The sequence below is a fragment of the Biomphalaria glabrata genome, chromosome 3, assembly GCF_947242115.1.
Source record: "Biomphalaria glabrata chromosome 3, xgBioGlab47.1, whole genome shotgun sequence".
Taxonomy (NCBI): Eukaryota; Metazoa; Mollusca; class Gastropoda; family Planorbidae; genus Biomphalaria; species Biomphalaria glabrata.
Window position 1 is genome coordinate 1,294,145 of NC_074713.1, and position 19,808 is coordinate 1,313,952.

At 32.2% G+C, this 19,808-nt stretch overlaps 2 protein-coding genes across 2 annotated transcripts; one reads left to right on the top strand and one right to left on the bottom strand.

The window, feature by feature from the left end:
- The first annotated feature begins 309 nt into the window (after positions 1–309).
- Positions 310–12,615, top strand: LOC106069278 (serine-rich adhesin for platelets-like). Its single transcript, XM_013228898.2, has 6 exons — positions 310–500; positions 4,170–4,213; positions 4,326–4,364; positions 5,075–5,891; positions 8,101–8,231; positions 8,381–12,615. Exons 1-6 carry the CDS (start codon positions 448–450, stop codon positions 8,527–8,529), a joined length of 1,233 nt encoding a protein of 410 aa, XP_013084352.2. The 5' UTR covers positions 310–447; the 3' UTR covers positions 8,530–12,615.
- Positions 12,616–14,122: 1,507 nt separating this feature from the next.
- LOC106069279 (peptidyl-prolyl cis-trans isomerase FKBP2-like) lies at positions 14,123–19,808 on the bottom strand. Its single transcript, XM_056022853.1, has 4 exons — positions 19,523–19,808; positions 18,397–18,509; positions 17,440–17,522; positions 14,123–15,307 (listed from the first exon to the last, which is right to left on the bottom strand). The coding sequence occupies exons 1-4, from the start codon at positions 19,703–19,705 to the stop codon at positions 15,246–15,248; spliced, it is 441 nt and encodes a 146-aa protein (XP_055878828.1). The 5' UTR covers positions 19,706–19,808; the 3' UTR covers positions 14,123–15,245.

The following is a 19,808-nucleotide window of genomic DNA, read 5'->3' on the forward strand; positions in this document are numbered from 1 at the left end:
TATGTTAGAATTTTTTTCCACTCTTACAGTAATATGTTTTGCCATCAAATAACGAAAATAGCATTTTTTTTAATAAAGAGAATTGTATTGCTTACAATCGGGCTTTATTTTGTGTACACTTTTACTGCACTTTATATTACAGAAGAATGTGTCAAATTAGTAATTATTAATGATTTTTCTATAAAATGGTATTTACTATTTATTTAATATTGTTGCATTATATATACATGCATATGATAGCTATTCTTTTGTCATACAATATTTTTCTTTAATAACAAAAGACTAAAAAGCTAATTTGGCAGTAAGCGTTTTTGCATTCTGCCTTCGCAGTTGCTGTCGCTGGTCATCTTCCTTCATCCATTCCAACAAATTTGTGTGATTTATCCATGGATTTTGTGTTTGTTTTAATAGTTAATAATATGTTTAAGAGTCTTAGTTATTTCATATATGGGAAAATCAAGTAGCGATTCACAGCTACGGTGTCCTTGTGGATTTTGGGGGTAAGTTATAATTATTATAGACCGTTGAATAGTCTAGTCTGTAGCCAGTTTGTATGTGATTAAAAGCTGTAACTGGCTGGTTCTCCTAGCCTTGCAAACGGGAAAAAAAAAAGGATGAAAGAACATGACTACCGAGGCTAAATTCTGTTGTCGATGGCAAATGGCGACATCATTTATAGAATCTAAATATATCATATAGATCTACTTCATATAGATTTATAGATCTAGCTCAAATTATTACAAACTAATTCTAGATATTATCTGTTATTATTATTATCATGACATGATCATGATAATTGATACTGAGACTCTAGTCTAGAGTTACTGTGTAGACTGGAGAGTCTAGTCGACTCTAGATCTAGTTAAGTCTAGTATTATAATTTATATCTAATCTCTGGCTCTGACTTTACTTTAAAACAGTTTGAGTTAACTTTAGTTTAGTTTTTAGATTAAAATTAAGTCAGAAGAGGAGTCAGTACTATTCTAGATTATCATTATGTACACTTTACAGTCACTTACAAAAAAATCATGGACTTAGTCTTAGATCTACTGATAATTACTAATTCCAGTAGATCTCTACTAGAGATTCTAGAGATGAGTAGACTTTCTAAATGATCTAAAATCTAGATCTAGTATTCTAGACTAATCTAGAGAATTTATAGTCTACTATCTTAGTATCTCTAGAATCTAGTCTAAGATAGATCTACTAAACTATTCTATAATCTGTAGATATTACAGGCATGGGAATCAAATTGGAGCTTGTCTTTCCACCCAGAAAAATGTCAGTTGTTAAGAGTAACAAAAAAACTAAAACAAATTAATTCCACTTGTCTTATTCATGGCAAACCAGTAGTAACACAGACTAAAAACGCAAAATACCTAGGTGTTATAATAAATGAAAAACTGTCATGGAATCCACATATTGATGAAACTATAAAAAAAAACAACAAAGCATTAGGATTTATAAAAAGAAATTTCTATAAATCAAATAAGAACATAAAACTAAAATGTTATTTAACCTTGGTAAGGCCAATAATAGAATATGCATCCTCCGTTTGGGACCCCTCAACTCAAGAAAACATTAAGAAACTGGAACAGACACAAAATAGAGCAGTGAGATTCATAACAAACAAATATTCACATTTGACTAGAGTAACACCTTTAGTAAAATCACTAAATTTAGAAAGCCTTCAGGACAGAAGACTCAAAAGTAAAGTAGCATTTATACATAAAACACTGAACCATAATCTTCAAATAGAAAAACAAAATTTAATAAAATACTCTGAAAGACACAAAGATAAAGGCACATTCCTCGTCCCATATGCTAGGACAAATTTGTACAAATACTCCTTCTTCCCTAGTGCTATTAGAGCATGGAATGGGTTGCCTGAGCTAGCCAGGAAAACCAGTGACTTGGCAGAATTTAAGTCATTGGTTAATATGCATGACTAAATGCATGATGCGTAGGACATAATCATCTTCTTTTTTGAAGTAACGTCTGTATTAGATAAGATATCTAATCTAGTCAATTCTAGTCTCAGTAGATCTATATAAGTATAATCTATTCTAGATCTGGAATCTAGATTCTAATCTAATCTACTAGATTTACTAGAATAGATCTTTATATATATAGATCTATATCAAGATCTACATAGATATATTTTCTAGATCTTAATCTTAGTTTAATCAATCATTATCAATTAACTCTATTCAGTATTTGGGTTAATGATTATGTTGTACCTAGCCAAATGGATACAGTATCACACAGTAAGTTACTATTAGTTCAGTAGATGTACTTAAATACTTAAAAAGACAGACACTTGTTAGAAATACTTGAAATAGATCTAGAACAAAGTCTAAGTAGATCTAGATCTATAGTTAGAATTAAAAAAACAACAACAACTATAGTCACAGTACCTAGTTAAATTTACACTAGTATGGCTTGTTCATTTTTAAGTATAGATCTTTATTGATTCTAGAATCTATATGAAAGTATACTACACTTACAGTATTAAAACCTAACTTCCTAATCTAAGAGTTTTGAAATGAAAATTATGTTTGACTCGCCCGGCCTCAACATCAGGCATTTGGACTTTGGACTTATTTGCTTTTAGTATAAAGTATTATTAACCTTTAAGCGTGTGACATACAAAACTTAATAGGCACTATTTAGATTTTTGAATCAATAATTTAGACATAGCTAGCTTATTACTGTTTATTCCAATTGTAACAGGCATTACAACAAATACTAAAAATGTCCTCATTTAATTTCCGTCACATAGATGTGTGCTATATATGTTTACTTGTTCAGTATGTCAAGGTCATTTCTGTTTCCTTATTTTTCTTCTCTTTTTTTATTATACTCATTGTCCTCCCTTTCTCCTCACTCTGCCTCGGCTGTCCTCAAAAGTATCTTTTCTCTATTAGAGAGTTCTCCTTCTGTGCCTTTCTATTCCTGTATTTCCACACTTTGTCTGCCATGTTCAGATTCCACATTGATGTTCTTTGTAAAGTTCCCCTTTCAGACCTTGTGGTCTATAGGGCAGATGATGTATAGGTCATCTGTTTTTGTGGCCTACAGTTAACAAGGGTGTCATGTGGCCAGCACAACGACCAACCACCTTTACTTTTCCCAAACTAATGTCAGGTTTTAGAGACTCAAAGATCCCAAAATTGAAAATCCCAGTTACACCAGGATTAGAACCTGGGACTAAACACTTTATCGCTCACCACAGCGCCTCCAATGTTTTTTGTGCTCAGCATTTAAAGTAGCCATATCAACAAGATAAACAAAAAAAATATCTGCATACCCAGTACCAAAATTGTTTTATACAAACAATAAATTGGATATAGTACTGTTAGTCGTGTCATTTAATATATTATTAATATTTATTTCACAAAAGCATATCAGTAAATGAACGAGAGGCTATTTAATTACAGTTACATTGTAATGCCAAAATGAACTTTATTTTTACAAAGTATAAATACTAACCGTCTGGTAAAAAGTTTGTACAAATTATTTCTCTCACAACTATTCTCATATCAAGCTGAAACTTTGCACAATTATTCATTGGCATAAGACATAATTAATTCAAAAATGAACAAATTATTAATTAATTACTGGTAATTGCTTATTTTGTTTGATACCAAGGGAAAGTAATCCTTCAGTATTCACAGATACAGCAAAATATGTAGGGTTTCTTCTCTTTAGATAGTTTAAGACATCATTTCTCCCTCACATTTTCCTCGATGAAGTTGAAACCTTAAACAATTATTTATACTAACTAACAAAACATGATTAAATGGAAAAAGTTAACGAATTAGCCCATTAATTATTGGTAATCAATTAGTTATTTTGATATTGAATAAGGGAAATACACTCTTCTACATTATTGAGATATAGTAGTAAGTGCATAGTTCTTTCTCTAAGATATGTTTTGTTTTTAAAAAAGGATTTTTACAAATATTTTGCTTGTTTTAAATTTGTGTCTACTAGATCTATATATTTCATTAAAATGAGTTAAAATCTAGTTTTAATTGGAAATTCAAATACAAATCTTTAGCCAGTTATTTATTACATTATTAAAAATATTTTGTCTGTGATAAGATACAATAAATGCGACACTTAGTCACAAGTTATATTCTACCCGAGGTTTTGTTTGTTTGCAGATCAACCAAGACATTAGGATTGTGTTCTGTGTGTTATAGAAAAGGTAAAGCTGTATTTCCATACATATGTGCATGATAGTGCGACATAGATAATGTTCAAAATAAGCAACTTAATTATCTGTGATGTTATAATACAGAGTGTTTCCATTATTTCAGCTCACAGAATTCAGTCCCAGACACAGTCTCTCTCATTTGGTGAGTTCTTGAGCAATTCTCATGCCATAAACACAAGTTATTTAATCATTAATTAAGATGAAACTTGAGAAATCATTGTATTCATTTTTTTTTTTACTTAAACATTTAATCAATTATTTTTTTTTTTTTTTTCGGGGGTTAAATATCAGAACCATATTTTTAAGGAGGAATGTTTTATAATGTACTAAAAACTAAGTAATCGAAGTATTTGAAATAATCATATTATTCAGTATCCCTTAGGCTCTTTTGTTAATAAGAAGGTGGTTGGTCGTTGTACTGGCCACATGGTACTTTCGTTAACTGTCGGCCAAAGAAACATCATCTGCTTTATAGGCTATAGATCGCAAGGCTGGGGAGGGGGGGTACAATTTGAAGAGAGAAAAAAAATAAGGCCAATCTAATTGCATGCATTTGGTTTAAACATTACAAGACGATCTATACAAATGTTTTAATTTTTAAAAATTTACCAATTTATCATTGATCAAAATTATTCTCTTCATAATAATCCATTAGTCAGAAAGGACTTTTATTTATTCTTCAAAATACTTTAAATTTTTACTAATACTAGCCATCTCTAGTCATCAGGATTCTAATAATTTAAAAATCATTATAATAGCACTTTTTTTATTACAAAGAAAATTTGTTTTCATTCAAATTTGTATTCCTTGATTTAAAAATTGTTGATGAATGAATATGTTGAATCATTTCAGATGCAGGAAAATCTAGTGTTGGAAGTTGTTCTAACCAGTCTGAAAGTAGTCAGGGAACAAAGATGGATTCTAAACCATTTCCTTCACGTTCAACGACTGACAATTTACCAAGTTCACTAAGTTCACCGCCTGGTGAACGAACTGCTCTGACAGCAACATCATCATCAGCCATAGATACCACCACTACTACCAGTGGATCTTCTACATCAGCACACATTTCTTCAGTGCTAGCCGCTAGTTCTGGTAATGGAGATATAGGTCAGCCTGGGCCATCATCTACAATAAAACAGTCATGTGAACAGTTGCCTGACCATAGCGATACAGACACATGTAGCTCTGCTTCCACAGATCAGTCTTATGATATTAGCCATGATCCGGGTGCAACCTCGGGTCTCGGTTCTGTGGTTTGCAGCATTGCATCTACTTATTCGTCTTCAAGCAGCATTGCTGCTTCGTTGTCCTCAACGACCACTTTGGTTGGTTCTGGAGATCACAAAGCAACCACCTCTCAGGCTCTTGAAAGTCAGATTTCTGCCATCTTCGGCTTACAAAGTGACCCTAAACCTTCCAGCCAGACTAGCACTAGTATATCGGGTTCTAACATTACGTCAGGTGTGTCTAATAGCAATGCTGCGGCTTCCACTAAAAACAGTGCAGACAGGAGTAAAGAGAGGGGGGAAGAACTTTTTGACAGCTTGCTTTCTCAGGACAAAACATCCCCCGCAAGCTCTTCTGTACAAATTCTGCCTTTGATTGTCGCTAGTGGAAGTGTTGTGGACAAGAGTCCAGAATGTTCGGCACAAAGGGGGATTAAGAGGTAAGAGATAGAAACATCAGAGCTGACATGCATTTTTTTTTTCTGGAATGATCCTGCATATACAAAATCACCAAGACATTGGTCAGTCTAGTCTCCATTTTAGTAATAAATCATCATCACTCCTTTGAGTTCCTCATGGAACATAGGGCCTCGACAAAAACATGCCACTCTCCACTGTCTCTTGCTAGTTTTTTATGGTTTTCCAGCTCTTCCCAGTCTTCTCGTCTTCTTCAAGTACACTGCATCGCCATGTTCTTTTTGGTCTTTCTATGCTTCTTGTTTAGTAATAAATACAGCGGGGAAAAGTATCACAATTGAAATCAATTCTAATCTATTCCAATAGTGCTACTAATAACATTTTATTGAAGCAGTTGAAAACATGCTAACAGACATTGAAACTTACTTAATCCTGTGTACCCTCCGGGGAAAAATTAGGCCCTAACTACTCTTCTAAACTGAACTGGGTTTATGAGCACCTTTCTTCAACAGCTCCCATGTCATTCCGGTATCCTCAGCTTAGCTGATAACTCCTCTGGGTTTGTTAAGGCCTGCCCACTTTCTTTGTGGATTCTTACCTTGTTGATGCTATTTAAAAAATTATTATAATGTAATACGTTTTTTTTTTTTCATTTGAAATTAATGCAATCATTTTTGCTGCAAGCCCGTTCCTGGTTAGGGACTTTTTTATTTTCATTGTGTGTTTGTAATTGTGAGTAGGCGTTTCTGTATATAAATATACACTTGTAATTTGTTACTCATACTTGAATCTTGTCTTTAATTAAACCAGAAATAGTTCTTTACTTTAAGGTCAGTCACCATGAACAAGTGTTATCTTTGATGATAAATCTGTATTTTATTCTAATTTTATTTAAAGCTGGAATCTTTTTTCTTTACAAAAAATTGTTCTATCTATATATTATATAAGTGATTAGATTTCATTAGAAGCATGTAAAATGGTCTCTGGTTTTTAGTTTATAAAATATTGTTTCTTTTACATAAGATTTTAGACTTTTATTGGATGGCTTTATCTCCACATCATTGATCTCAATGGCCACTTAATGGTTACAAATGATTGTATTGTATTTTTATTAAATACTAGCCGGACATTACCCGCGGCATGTGGGCCTTAGTTTGTGTTTACCATATCTAGTGGATTGGATTTAGATGTATGGTATGTTAAACTTAGATAATGAACCTTTCAAGTTTTTCTCTTTCGCTACGAAAATAAAAGTAGTTTTGCGAAAATGGGTTAACCCAAAGCCGATCTATTAAAAACGAAAGGGGCGATAGATGAATAGGATATAAAGTAGAACTAAAACGGGTTTACCCGATATGTTAAATGAATGGGATTATAAAGTAAGTCAGGATGTCTGAATTCACAGATATATGGAACGAATTTATGTAAAAATGCTTTGAAACACAAAATTGAAGGTTAATTTTATTACGTAATGAAATCAATTGACAATCTTTTGTATTTTCATGTGTCAAAGTAATAAACTATCTGTGCAAAGTGTAGTTCTTAAAATTATATCAAGATCCTTTCGATCTTTTCTCATGTAAATATGGCCTAGATCGATGAAGTTATAATGCTTTCATAGAGTTGGGTAACTTTTTTTTTTTTTGAGGGTCTTAAGTTTGTTTTAGGGCTACAATACATACACTACGGCCTAAGTTAGTACCCAAGGAACATTTCTGCCAAGTTTTATCAAGATCGGTGAAACTGTTTTGATTTCTATGCGGGGACATACATATGCCTTACTTTCTGCTTTATATATTAGATATTTAAATGTCATTTTTTAAGGCTTGAAGATATTTGAATGTTATAAAATGCCAAAACTTAAAAAAATTAATTACCTCAAAAACAGCAGTAATTAGGTTGTTAATCACAAACTGTTGAGGCCATCTCCACCTCAGTAAAATTATGATGCTAATGCAATGGAATACCACTGGAAATAAAATAATGTTCAAATTACTTTTAGTTTTTATAATTGATAAATTAGCACACAAAAAAAAGACCCCAAAAAAACGATTAGAGCCATTAACTGTCAAGCTCATTGTGTTTTTCAAACTAAAACAATCCCAGTACTTGTGTGCAGAATGTGTAGACATTGATCTGCAACATAGCCAACTTGAAATGTATTTCTTTAAAACTGAAATTCTTGAATTTTATTAACTTATTTGTTATCATTTATTGAATCTCATGCAATAGGTCTAGAGAAGAAATGGAAATGTCAAGTGACATTCAACCTACAGCTTCCCCACAGAAAAACAAAAGACGTTGCTTTACCTGCAGCTGTAAGCTTGAATTAGCTCAGCGTACAATAGGTCATTGTCGGTGTGGTAAGTAGCTATTTTTATTACGTTTAAAACTTATTATTTAAAATCAGTAATAAGTAAATAAAATGAAAGACCTTTATCTGTTATATGTATTGAAATTGAGTTTTAAAGATGTGACATTAGCAGTAAAAAAAATGTAATCTTCTTTCCAGATCGTGTGTTTTGTGCTCTCCATCGACTGCCTGAACTCCATGGCTGTGACTTCAATCATAAAGAAGATGGCCGCAGAGAAGCCAGGGAAAAGATGATTAAACCAACTAGACATCTAGGGCCTTCTTATCGCAGAGAAGACCACTCGTGATACACTTAGCTAACAAGTCAAATGTGCTCTCGTCTTAAATATTCTAAACTTTTGTCTTGTGTCTTTGATTGTTTTAGTGAGAATTCATGCCAATATAATGTGGATGCAGGCCTGCATACTTGAGTAAATCGAATGTTTTCTTCAGGCATCAAGCAATGAATATGCGAATTTATTTCTAAATCTTTTTTTTTTTTTCTTTAAATTCATTTTGGACCTGCTGCTGATTTTGTAAAGGTCTGCTGGAACTGAAGACAAATGTGAAAAGTGTTTGTGGTGGTAAACTGGTGGAATCTGAGACTTGTGGGTCTGCCATTGGGCATGTGTTGTAAAGCCATTAACTGTGTATCTAATAGTCATCTATGACATGCTTGGAGCAAAGACTCTTTGTGTACATAACTGTGGTGAGCACTGCAAGATACTGGAGCCATCTTACTGAGTGAAAGCATGTTATACAAGTTTATGTTTGAGATTAGACTAGACTTTTTTTTTTTTTTTTTGTTAATCTTTACTCACAGCACCTTACATTGTTTTTTAATGTGCTACTAGGCATAATTGTATTCTTTGAAAGAGGATGTATAGATATGTTTTAAGTACAATACTTCTTTAAAGATTATGATACATTTATTCAGGCTATTTATAGTTCTAAGAAAATAAAGTAAGTTTTAGGCGAGCTGGCTTGGTGACTTATTTGGACAATTATCTCCCCCACTTTTTTGTTATCTTTTAAAATCCATATCTGGGAATGATATTGAACACTAATTATGGCTAATTTATTCTTGCAAAATTTCATTATTTTGTTTGTAGCAAGTAATTGCTGTTGATAAAATGTTAATATTTAATTTATTATTTCACTAGTTTAATGGTTTTTTTTTGTATGTTACAGTTTTTAGTCGATTTTTTTTTTTTAAATTATGTTTCATTTTAAATTATGTTTCATTAAGCTTAGTTTAAAATTGGTTTGTCTTATTTAAATTACATTTTGTTTTCTGGTTTAGAAATGAATGGTCTTTTTTTTTTTAAATTTCCGTTGAGTAGGTTCTGGTGAATAGGGGAAATGATTTTTTCCAGGTCAAGAAATGTGCTGGCTTCTATGGAAGGCACACTATTGATATGCAACTAGTATGCAAACCAAGCCATACAATGAAATGTACTTTGTCGCTGGTCCACTAATCAAAGTGTTGACTAAAGATACTTACAGGTACAAGTTTGACTCACAAAGTTGTATAGAATTCTTCCTATTTCATTCCTCGTGTGAACCTGCCGAAATAAGTTTATATTGACTGGAGAAAAAAAAAGGTTTCTCTCGTGTTTTTTTTTTTAATATGCATCTTCAGATTTATTTATCAAAATGAGTTTTCATTTCCTGTAATATATTTCTGCAGAAAAAGTATTTTTAATTTGCTTTCATTGCAACACCAACACAAAAATAGGTCACATAATGTAAATAAGCAGATGATTGGTTTAAAAAAAAAGGGGTTATTTTAAATCAAGACTTGTTGTAGGTCACATGACATTTAGATGAAGTGAAGAATGGGGATCCACTTGTCAATCTTGCCAATGCTGGTAATGAAGCGAAAAAGGCTAATCAATTTGTTCTCAGTCTTTGAATACATTCTATTTGAATTCAATATAAAGTATAAAAACAAAATGATCAGCTTATCATGTAATATATGCAAAGTATATATGATAAGAGAAATAGTGATTTTTCGAAAGCCGTAGTAAAAAACTTGTTTAAAGTGAAGTCCAGCTCCACGTTCACCTAACAGAACCAGTGTATGGCAAGAATGGAGTGACCACATGGAGGTTTTTTTGTTGGGTTTTTTTTTTTTACCTCCATACACAGCTACTAAACTCGTTCAATCTCTGGGGAGAATGTTGTGAATGATGACCATGTGTGATATTGTTGCTTTTTATTGACTTGTGTTTCATTCAGCGCTGTTTGTCTGTCATGTTTTTTGTGAACCTCTTAGAATTTTGTGCTTTTGTGTCTGCTCAACATTAGCTCCTTCGACCGTTTCTTTTTTTTTTTTTTTCGGCAAAGGACAGCCATGCAAGTTTTATGAAAGGCGAATGTTCCTTCAATTTTCACACAAGCCCACTTTAGACTAGATTGACACATGAAATAGGACGTAATTATCTTCTCTTTTTTTTTAAAGTAATGTCTATAATATATATAATTAAAAAAAACAAAGAGACATTATGATTCATTAGAGTAATAGAGTAGAATATAATATATTCTTTAAAACTGCCTGTAAGTATAGTCATACATGAATGCATAGAATTTGAATTTGTAAACTTGTTTTGTTGGTGTAAAGTAAAGTTAAAACTTTTTAAAAATTTAAATCCTTGTAGCCATGTCTAGTAGTTGTATTGGTCCAACATTGAAAGATTCATGAAGATTGGGGGGTGAGGGGGATTAATGGATCTGCTTTTATTGGCTTCCTTCAGTTGTAGAACAGTAGTGAAACGGAACCTGGGTATAAAGCTATGGTTGGAACGATGTAACCCACAACGGTTGCCCCCACTCCACGCAGTAAGTGTGGAAATAAATAATCTATGTATAAGGTTATAAATTACTTGTTATTAGTGCAGAACCAAGACATCTTGTGTATATGTGTGTGTGCAGTATGAATCTTGGTCTCAATAAATAGATTATGTGCCGGATATACACACATTTGTCTATTAACACTGGTGTATAATTGTATAAGTTATCTCTATATAAGTTTCTTTTTGTGTGAAGGTATGGCTGAGTCATGTTTTATTGGTAATACTATGTATTAATACATTCTGAATGTATAGCTACATAATGCGACTTAACTAAAACATCTTCTATAATCTTCTTTGTCATTCAGTCAAGGATTAAATTCTAATCCTATTAGTAGGAATACAAATATTTGTGTTAGACAAACTAAGCTGTGAACCACACCACATATAAACTTGAAGAAATAGACTTTATAGTGTTTATTGTTCTATGTATTTGTATATATCTACATATATATATATTCATATATTATGAATCTGTACAATATTGGAATAAAGAAATATAAACTTGCACTTTTTTCTCTCCGACTGTTAATAATAGTTTATTTGATATCATTTTATAGATATTGTGCACAAATAGAAGAAGAAACATTACACCAATACCTTGTATAAAAGCCACAATTTATTGATTACATGTTCTTGTATATTGGAGTTCGTATCATTGCAAGGACTGGGCAACTAAGGTTAAGTTGTTTAAAGTTGAGTTTATTTTGTAATTATTGGTAATAATTAAAAGGCTAATTTATATTGGCTTGCTATATAAGGATGACTTTTGAAATTTTGTCTAAGAATTTTATTTTGAAAACTTTTTATTAGATCTATAGTGCCCATTCCTACAACTGAAGGCCAGTATATATGGTATTAAAAAGATGGCATAGAGGAGCTTTACAAGCCGGCTCTTTTGCTCTGTACTTATGTATGCTCAGTGAAAAGTAATGCATAAAAAAAGAATCATTTTGTAAGTTCTTCCAACCTAATGGATCTAGATAGACATTGAATGGTGGTTGTGCTAACAAGAGTGAGACATGTTTTTTAAATGCTTTTTTTTTTCTTAATGAAACTGCTATTTAAGAGATTTTCTTGTGGCGGTAACTGCTTTGCAAGACAAGTATATTTCTAGTTAAAAAGTTATATGAAGATGTCAGTGACTCCCATTTTCAAGTGTTTCAGTCCAGCACAAGTTGTTCCAAGACAGCTGCATGTTTTCTTATGAAACTAATGTTACTACTGCCACTGTCCTTTTTTGTTTTCTGCTTTGACCAACCTCTTGACTGTCGAGCATACGTTTTATGCGGAGGATAATAATGCCATCCCATGTCCTTTTTGTTTTCTGCTTTGACCAACCTCTTGGACTGTCGAGCATACGTTTTATGCCGAGGATAAACTAATGCCATCCCATGCCCTTTTTGTTTTCTGCTTTGACCAGCCTCTTGGACTGTCGAGCATAAGTTTTATACCATTAATCTACCATGTTTTGCTATGCATGATCATACCAATTTATGATATGTATGCTATACATTAAATGTGATCATGGTTTTCATTTCTTTAATTGTGTTGTTCTGTTCAGGCTTCAAAATCTGTACTGGTAGAACTATAGAACATATGCTAATGTTTCTAATTTACGTTAGACACCCATGAACTGATTCACATGTGCTCCATTATTAAAATGTATAAATAATATTTGCTGATTTTAATAAACGATTGATTGAAATACTGGTCACGTCTGCTGTATGGTGGAATTAATGAATCCCCAAAGTCATCCTCATAGGCAATTTGTGACAGGCAAAGGACTAGTGGTAGCCGCCACCTCTAGGTGGATGTTATCAAAAGGGATGTCAAGACAGTAGACACTTTGGATGCCATAAATAGAATAAATCTAGACCTCTTTTTCTTTTTGTCAGCTGAGATTATTGCTGCTCCAATACATTTGGTTTGTACTTTCACATGCTAAAAATTGAGGTGTAAATGCCTTTCCAAAACAGGGCTTAATAACCACAAGACGAGCCATGTCTCAAGACAGAAGGAGGCTAGTGAAGTAGTGATGAGAACAAGACAGTTACTCAAATTGGCATCCTAATGGACCTCATTCACCAATCGTAAACAAACAACATTTAGCCACGTGGTGCTCTATCTCTTCTATATAATTTACGATCTCATGTTTAATTCATGATGGTTGTTATGTGACAGTTTTTTTCATTGTTTTATCAATAAGATCATGTGACTAAATGTTTGTTTACGACTGGTGAATGAGGTCCATTGGGAAATGTTTGTCTACTCAGAAATGTGCCAAAGAGTAACCAAAAAATAATTTTCTGTTACTTGTGGTAAAAAAAATTAGTCCATCAGTTCAGACTGCTGGAGTTTTATCCTTTTTTTTTTTAACTCAATATCTTATTAGCATACATAAATCCTATTGGATACCTATAAAAATATAAAATACTTGAAGAAAGATAAAGCATTGTTTTAAAAGCTTTATTCCTAGTGAATATTTTTGAGAGGAACAGCTTTAGAGCTTGTCAAGTCAAATCACAGATTTTCCTATGTATGCTGGCAAGTTAGGAATGCCTTTGTTAATCTGCTTGAATGATAATTACAAAGCATTTAAAGTAGGTCTACTAGATGGAAAAAAAAAAGTTGTGATAGTAAACTCACTATTTTCTCATAGGATTCTTTGAAACATGAATATATTTAGTTTGATAGCCCCTAAAAATGTGAATTTTCCAGATTTTACTTTGTCATGTCAATCCATTTCCGTGTTTCCTTATCTCCCTACCCTTTTTAAATGAACAACAAAGGTTTGAAACAAAAGATCTAAACTACCAGTATGTCTTCAATTAACCAATAACTGATCAGACAAATGATAAATGGTTAGACACACTAATGGTTAAATCCATGACTGCAGCTTCCTGGCATGCTGACTGAGTGAAATTGGTAGCAATAACTGAGCAATGTTTTCCCAGTTGAGGTTGGTAAAATACATTACCCATTCTTTGCAAGCAACTCAGAAATGAATGAATTACTGGAATTACTGGCTAAATAAAAAAAAAACAAATGTGGTTTAAATATCTTTATTTTGAACTCTCATAAAATAGTTTTAAAATCTCCATAAAAGAAAGCATGTAAGTTTAGTGTCAACGAATGTTTTTCTGACAAGATCTGATGCTGATCATAAATTATTCCACAAAATCATACATGCATTTTGGTCATTCTTACAATTGCAAAGTGTTCTAGATTTGTGCAAATATTAAGGCTTATGATTTCTACAGATGACAACATACAAGAGAATATTTCAACCCCTGGGCTGTAGATCTAAAATATCATTCAACATGACTGGATCTCACTTACAACATCAATACCTACATTTCAGTAATCACCAATGCATGCATTAAGATAAACCATTATAATCAACACAAGTGTGGTTTGTTGAAGACAGGTTCTCACATATATACTACTCATTTCCAGGAGTTAACAGTTGGTCCAAGCCTCAAATGGATTCTTACGCAATAGACCCATCACTATATTTGTTCAGACTTTAAAGAAAGTGGTTCAGTTAAGCTACAGCCATACTTTTGAAATAAACTTATCTACAATCACATTGTGGTGACAATTCAAAACTACACAAAAATCTCATAATGTTCCACCATCAAACTGAATGAGCAAGAAACATATAGGTATTAATTATTCATTGCATAGTAAAACATATGCTGCATATGTTTTAATCAATTCACCTTCTCGCTCAGTAATGCTCAGTTAGTAGGACAGACACTAAGAATGGTTTCATTGTGAGGCGTGAAAGAATACAAGTCATTGACGAACCAAGACAATTAGTTTTCATCTTAGAATAAGGAATAAATAATGACAGCATCATACTGATTTTAATTAGGATGCTTAAAAAACAAACCCAAATACTTAAGACATTCAACTAAAGAATATCACAATATCATATAACTTTCACCAGCCCTTTAATCATAGCATTAAAGTCTAGCCCATATGTTACAATGGCATCAAACCTAAAGCGGTTATTAACTAAAAAGTAACAAAAAAATATGTTTAAAATTGTGGATTTTTGCATAACATTTTTTGCTTTTAACAAAAGAAATTAAATATATATATATAACAATCAAGAGAGAAACAACATTTGTGCTGCAGGTGAAGGTTGTCTACCCTTGCCATCATCACAACTCATCTTTCCTTTCTATTTTCAGCAATTCAACTTCAAACACCAATGTGGCTCCACCTTTAAAAAAAAAAAAAAAATCTTTCTTACAAAACAATAATTTGAATTAAAACAGGTTTCCAATACATAATTGCAGGGATGCCAAATAGTTTTTTTTCAATGAGTTTCAACCTATTTATATTTTATAAACCTAAAACCAAAGTATAAGAAATAATTCTGTGAGTGAAAAAGGCACGTTCCAAACAGACATCCATTTTCTCAAATATTCATCCAAAAGCAGTGTGTAGTTATACATGTAAACGCAATTATCTGCAGTCCTCTATAAATAGCCTAACTTATGCTCCTGATCTAATTCAATTTGGTCATTTATGTAAATTAGAAAAGTAGTAGGCTTCCTTGAGATACAACTGAGCTTACTGTTTTGGTGTTGATTTGGAGCTATTTATTATTACAGTTTGTTATCTACCTATTAAGAAATCCATAAGGGACCAGAACTGCCCAAATATTAATTTTTTTTTAGCAAGCTAAGGTGGTGAACTTTGTCAAAGGCCTAAGAGAAGAAGACTAATAAAAAGGAATCTATTTGCTCATTATTATCTAAGCCTTTCTAAAAAGATCTATTGAGAGAATGCATTTTTTATAGAGACTTTAATGAAATGTGAGTAAATAATTTAAATTACATTTGCTACTTTAATCATCTTCAGGGGTTCTAAAATCTTCCCGTATAGCCATAATTTGTCAATTCTAATCCATCTTCACTTGCTTTTCACACTAACCAAAAGCCCAGACAATTTATCTTTACTATTTTGAAAATATATTATGAGAATGTTCAATGTTTAATCTTGTGAAATATATCTGTGAACTATGTTTAACATTTTAAATCAGGTTTACTGCACACGTAAAGCAAGAAAGTCTTGCGGATTACTTTTCCACTTTATTTTTTAATTGGTAGGCTCAGCTGATCAAACATCAAACAAATATAGACTATGCTAAACCTAGAATCCTGGTGAAGACTGGAGTTTTTAACTTTGGGATCTTTAGGGTGCCTCTGAGTCACTCCGCTCGAATGGGTACCTGACATTAGTTCAGGAAAAGTAAAGGCTGTTGGTCATTGTCCTGGCCACATGACACCCTTGCTAATTGTGGGCCACAGAAACAGATGACCTTTACATCATCTGCCTCATAGATAGCAAGGTCTGAAAGGGGGACATTTACTTTACTAAACCTAGAAAGATCAGGGAGGAATTATTAACAACTCCAGGCTTTTAAATAAAGGAAGTAGGTAGACCCAGGGTTAAAAAGAAAAAAATGGAGCTACCAAAACTCGACTTCCAGGATATCCCCCAAAGTGTGACACTTCTGTTACATAGTGTTGTGCTCCAATCAAGACTTATAACACACATGCAAGTCCGCACAGCTGCTTGGCTTTTCAGCCGCTCGTCAAATAACTGAACAACGCTTTCGTAAACCTTTGAAACATTTATTTACAGGGGAAAAGGGTTCTTGAGTCTTCTATCCTGAGCGTCTCTATTGTCACTCATTCTAGTCTCTAAACATGTTCTATTACCTGTCTAATTCTATCAACATTTTTGATCCTGAGATTACTACGCAAATTACTATAAATTATATAGCATAACAATAGTTAGACTCTAGACATACCAGGTATTTATATGGTAACAATACTTAGACTCTAGACATACCAGGTATTTATATGGTAACAATAGTTAGACTCTAGACATACCAGGTATTTATATGGTAACAATAGTTAGACTCTAGACATACCAGGTATTTATATCGTAACAATAGTTAGACTCTAGACATACCAGGTATTTATATCGTAACAATAGTTAGACTCTAGACATGCCAGGTATTTATATCGTAACAATAGTTAGACTCTAGACATGCCAGGTATTTATATCGTAACAATAGTTAGACTCTAGACATGCCAGGTATTTATATCGTAACAATAGTTAGACTCTAGACATGCCAGGTATTTATATGGTAACAATAGTTAGACTCTAGACATACCAGGTATTTATATCGTAACAATAGTTAGACTCTAGACATGCCAGGTATTTATATCGTAACAATAGTTAGACTCTAGACATACCAGGTATATATATCGTAACAATAGTTAGACTCTAGACATGCCAGGTATTTATATCGTAACAATAGTTAGACTCTAGACATACCAGGTATTTTGGGTGGTGCTCCTCTCTCCCCATACCCCATATCAGATGGTATGACAAGTTTCCGTTTTTCTTCTTCACACATACTGATGAATTAAAAAAAATGTTTAATCTTAATGACCACAAAAAAAAAATTATGGATAAGATTTCATTGAGTACTTTACGAACTAGAAGCATAATAATTAGAGAGAAAAAAAATACAGGAACAGGAAGCTAAAAAAATAAAAAACTGCGATAGAGATATATTGCAAAAGAAAATGAATTCAATAGATTGTGTGTCAGTTAGAAATATGAAATACAATATCAACTTGGCAATGAGACAGATGATAAGAAGGATAATATTACTGAAAGACAATTAAGAAAAATTCAAGCAGAGCTGGCATTTAAGTAAATGCTATTTTTTTTTTCTATATTTAATAAAACTTTGCAAATCTTAAGCTGCAGTTAAAATAAAAAAATTAATATTGAGTGACTATGATTGTCCCAACGATTAAAGCAATCTGCTACTAAGACAAATCTTGATCAAACATCCACTGAAATCTAATATTGATTTCTTCTCTGACATTTCTTACAATATTTTTTTTTATTTGATAAATTACAGAAATTCCTTAAGAAATGAAGATAAAATTATAAATATGTCATTCCCATATCATCCATATATAATGTTAAAATATTAAGTATCAGTTTTCTGACTGACATGATAACAATGAAAACTTGGATCACATCAAATAACAGTCAACTCTACTTCAATTATGTGACTTCTATAAGTGCCAAAGGAATAATATTTTAGGTCACTAAATTAAATTCTGCCATGAAAAAAAAAAAGTAGATACCATTATAATATATATGATGTTTTAACTTTATACCTAGATTCAAATAATGTACACCAGACAAAGACTTATTAAAATGTTTAATAAACTTAAAGTTCCTAAGTCTACAATTATTTTTCAAGTGACTTACTTGAGTAGACCTTGGTCCCAGCCCTTGATTACCTGACCCGTACCTAATGTAAAGACGAATGGTTGATTACGTGTCAGGCTGCTATCAAACTCTGTACCATCTTCCAATTTTCCCTAAATTTAAAGGATAAGAGAATATATGAATATTTTTACTTTCATCAATCATTGCAAAGATGTGGCTGCCATATTCTGCTTTAAGGTACGGTACTGTATATCTCTGCCCTTTCTTAAACAATTGGCTTATAAAATTTATATGGTTTTACAATAAATGTATGGGCTGGTCATGTGGTATGCAATCTTGACTGTTGTCTGTGTGGTCCCAGGTTCATCCCCTGTTGTCCTGGGGAAGGTTTGGGTTAGGAAGGAAAAATCTTTAATTCTCAAGGAACATCTGAAACATGTCGAGCAAAGAAACAATGTAAACCTTGTAAAAACGTTGATATTGCTTTCATTTTCCTTGATGGGTCACCTTATTTTTTTTTAGGAGTGGCCCAAGTTTTAGTTACATCTTTTCCCATTTTAATCTCCCCTTAAATTAATGAACTGGGCTAGAATGGTGTGGCCCAAGTATAATTATATTTTTTTGCCATTGACATTCTAGATATTTTTGAACTAATAAAATAATATTTAGATTCTAGATCTAGATTCCTTAACTGATGATCTCATCATCTATAAAAGTTTATCAGTATATAGACTAGACGTGACTAGTATAGTAAAAAAAAATAAATAAAGTATATTATAATTATATATAGATCTATATATAAATATTATGCAGTAATATTCTATATTGACTATATATATTATTATTATATAATTTAATTCACAATAAAAATGAAATTTAATACAGTAACTAACATATGATATAAAAATATATCATATATTATGATATTAATGATATATTATGTCATTTATGTAGTTCATATACTGTACTTTACAGAGCTCTAGCACACTACCGGCCTAGGTAACTAGTAGTTGACCTAACCGGTGACCGGTTACCGGTCCTAGCCTAGATTGCCTATACTTATACTAGATCTATGACTATATATCTATCTATAATCTATATATAGATTCTATATATATGAGTATCATCAGTATAAAACTTTAAAAGTTTAACCCTCAATTCTTACTGTATAATGCATGTGTAACACATCTCCCTTTCGTGACTTAAGTTTGCATTTTTCAGGATCGACACGTTTTTTAATTCCTATCTGCAACTTTTTGTCTTTATCTGCACTGGATTCTACACTAGAAAATAACACAATCACAAATATTATACTAATTATAGGTAAAATTGAAGCTGCTAAATGCATTTCCAATGTTCTTATATAGCTATGTCTAATAACTAGACCTAGAGATCTAGATCAGTAATGTGTGCAGATAGCTTGATTATATTTAGTCTTTTGATAGGTCTAT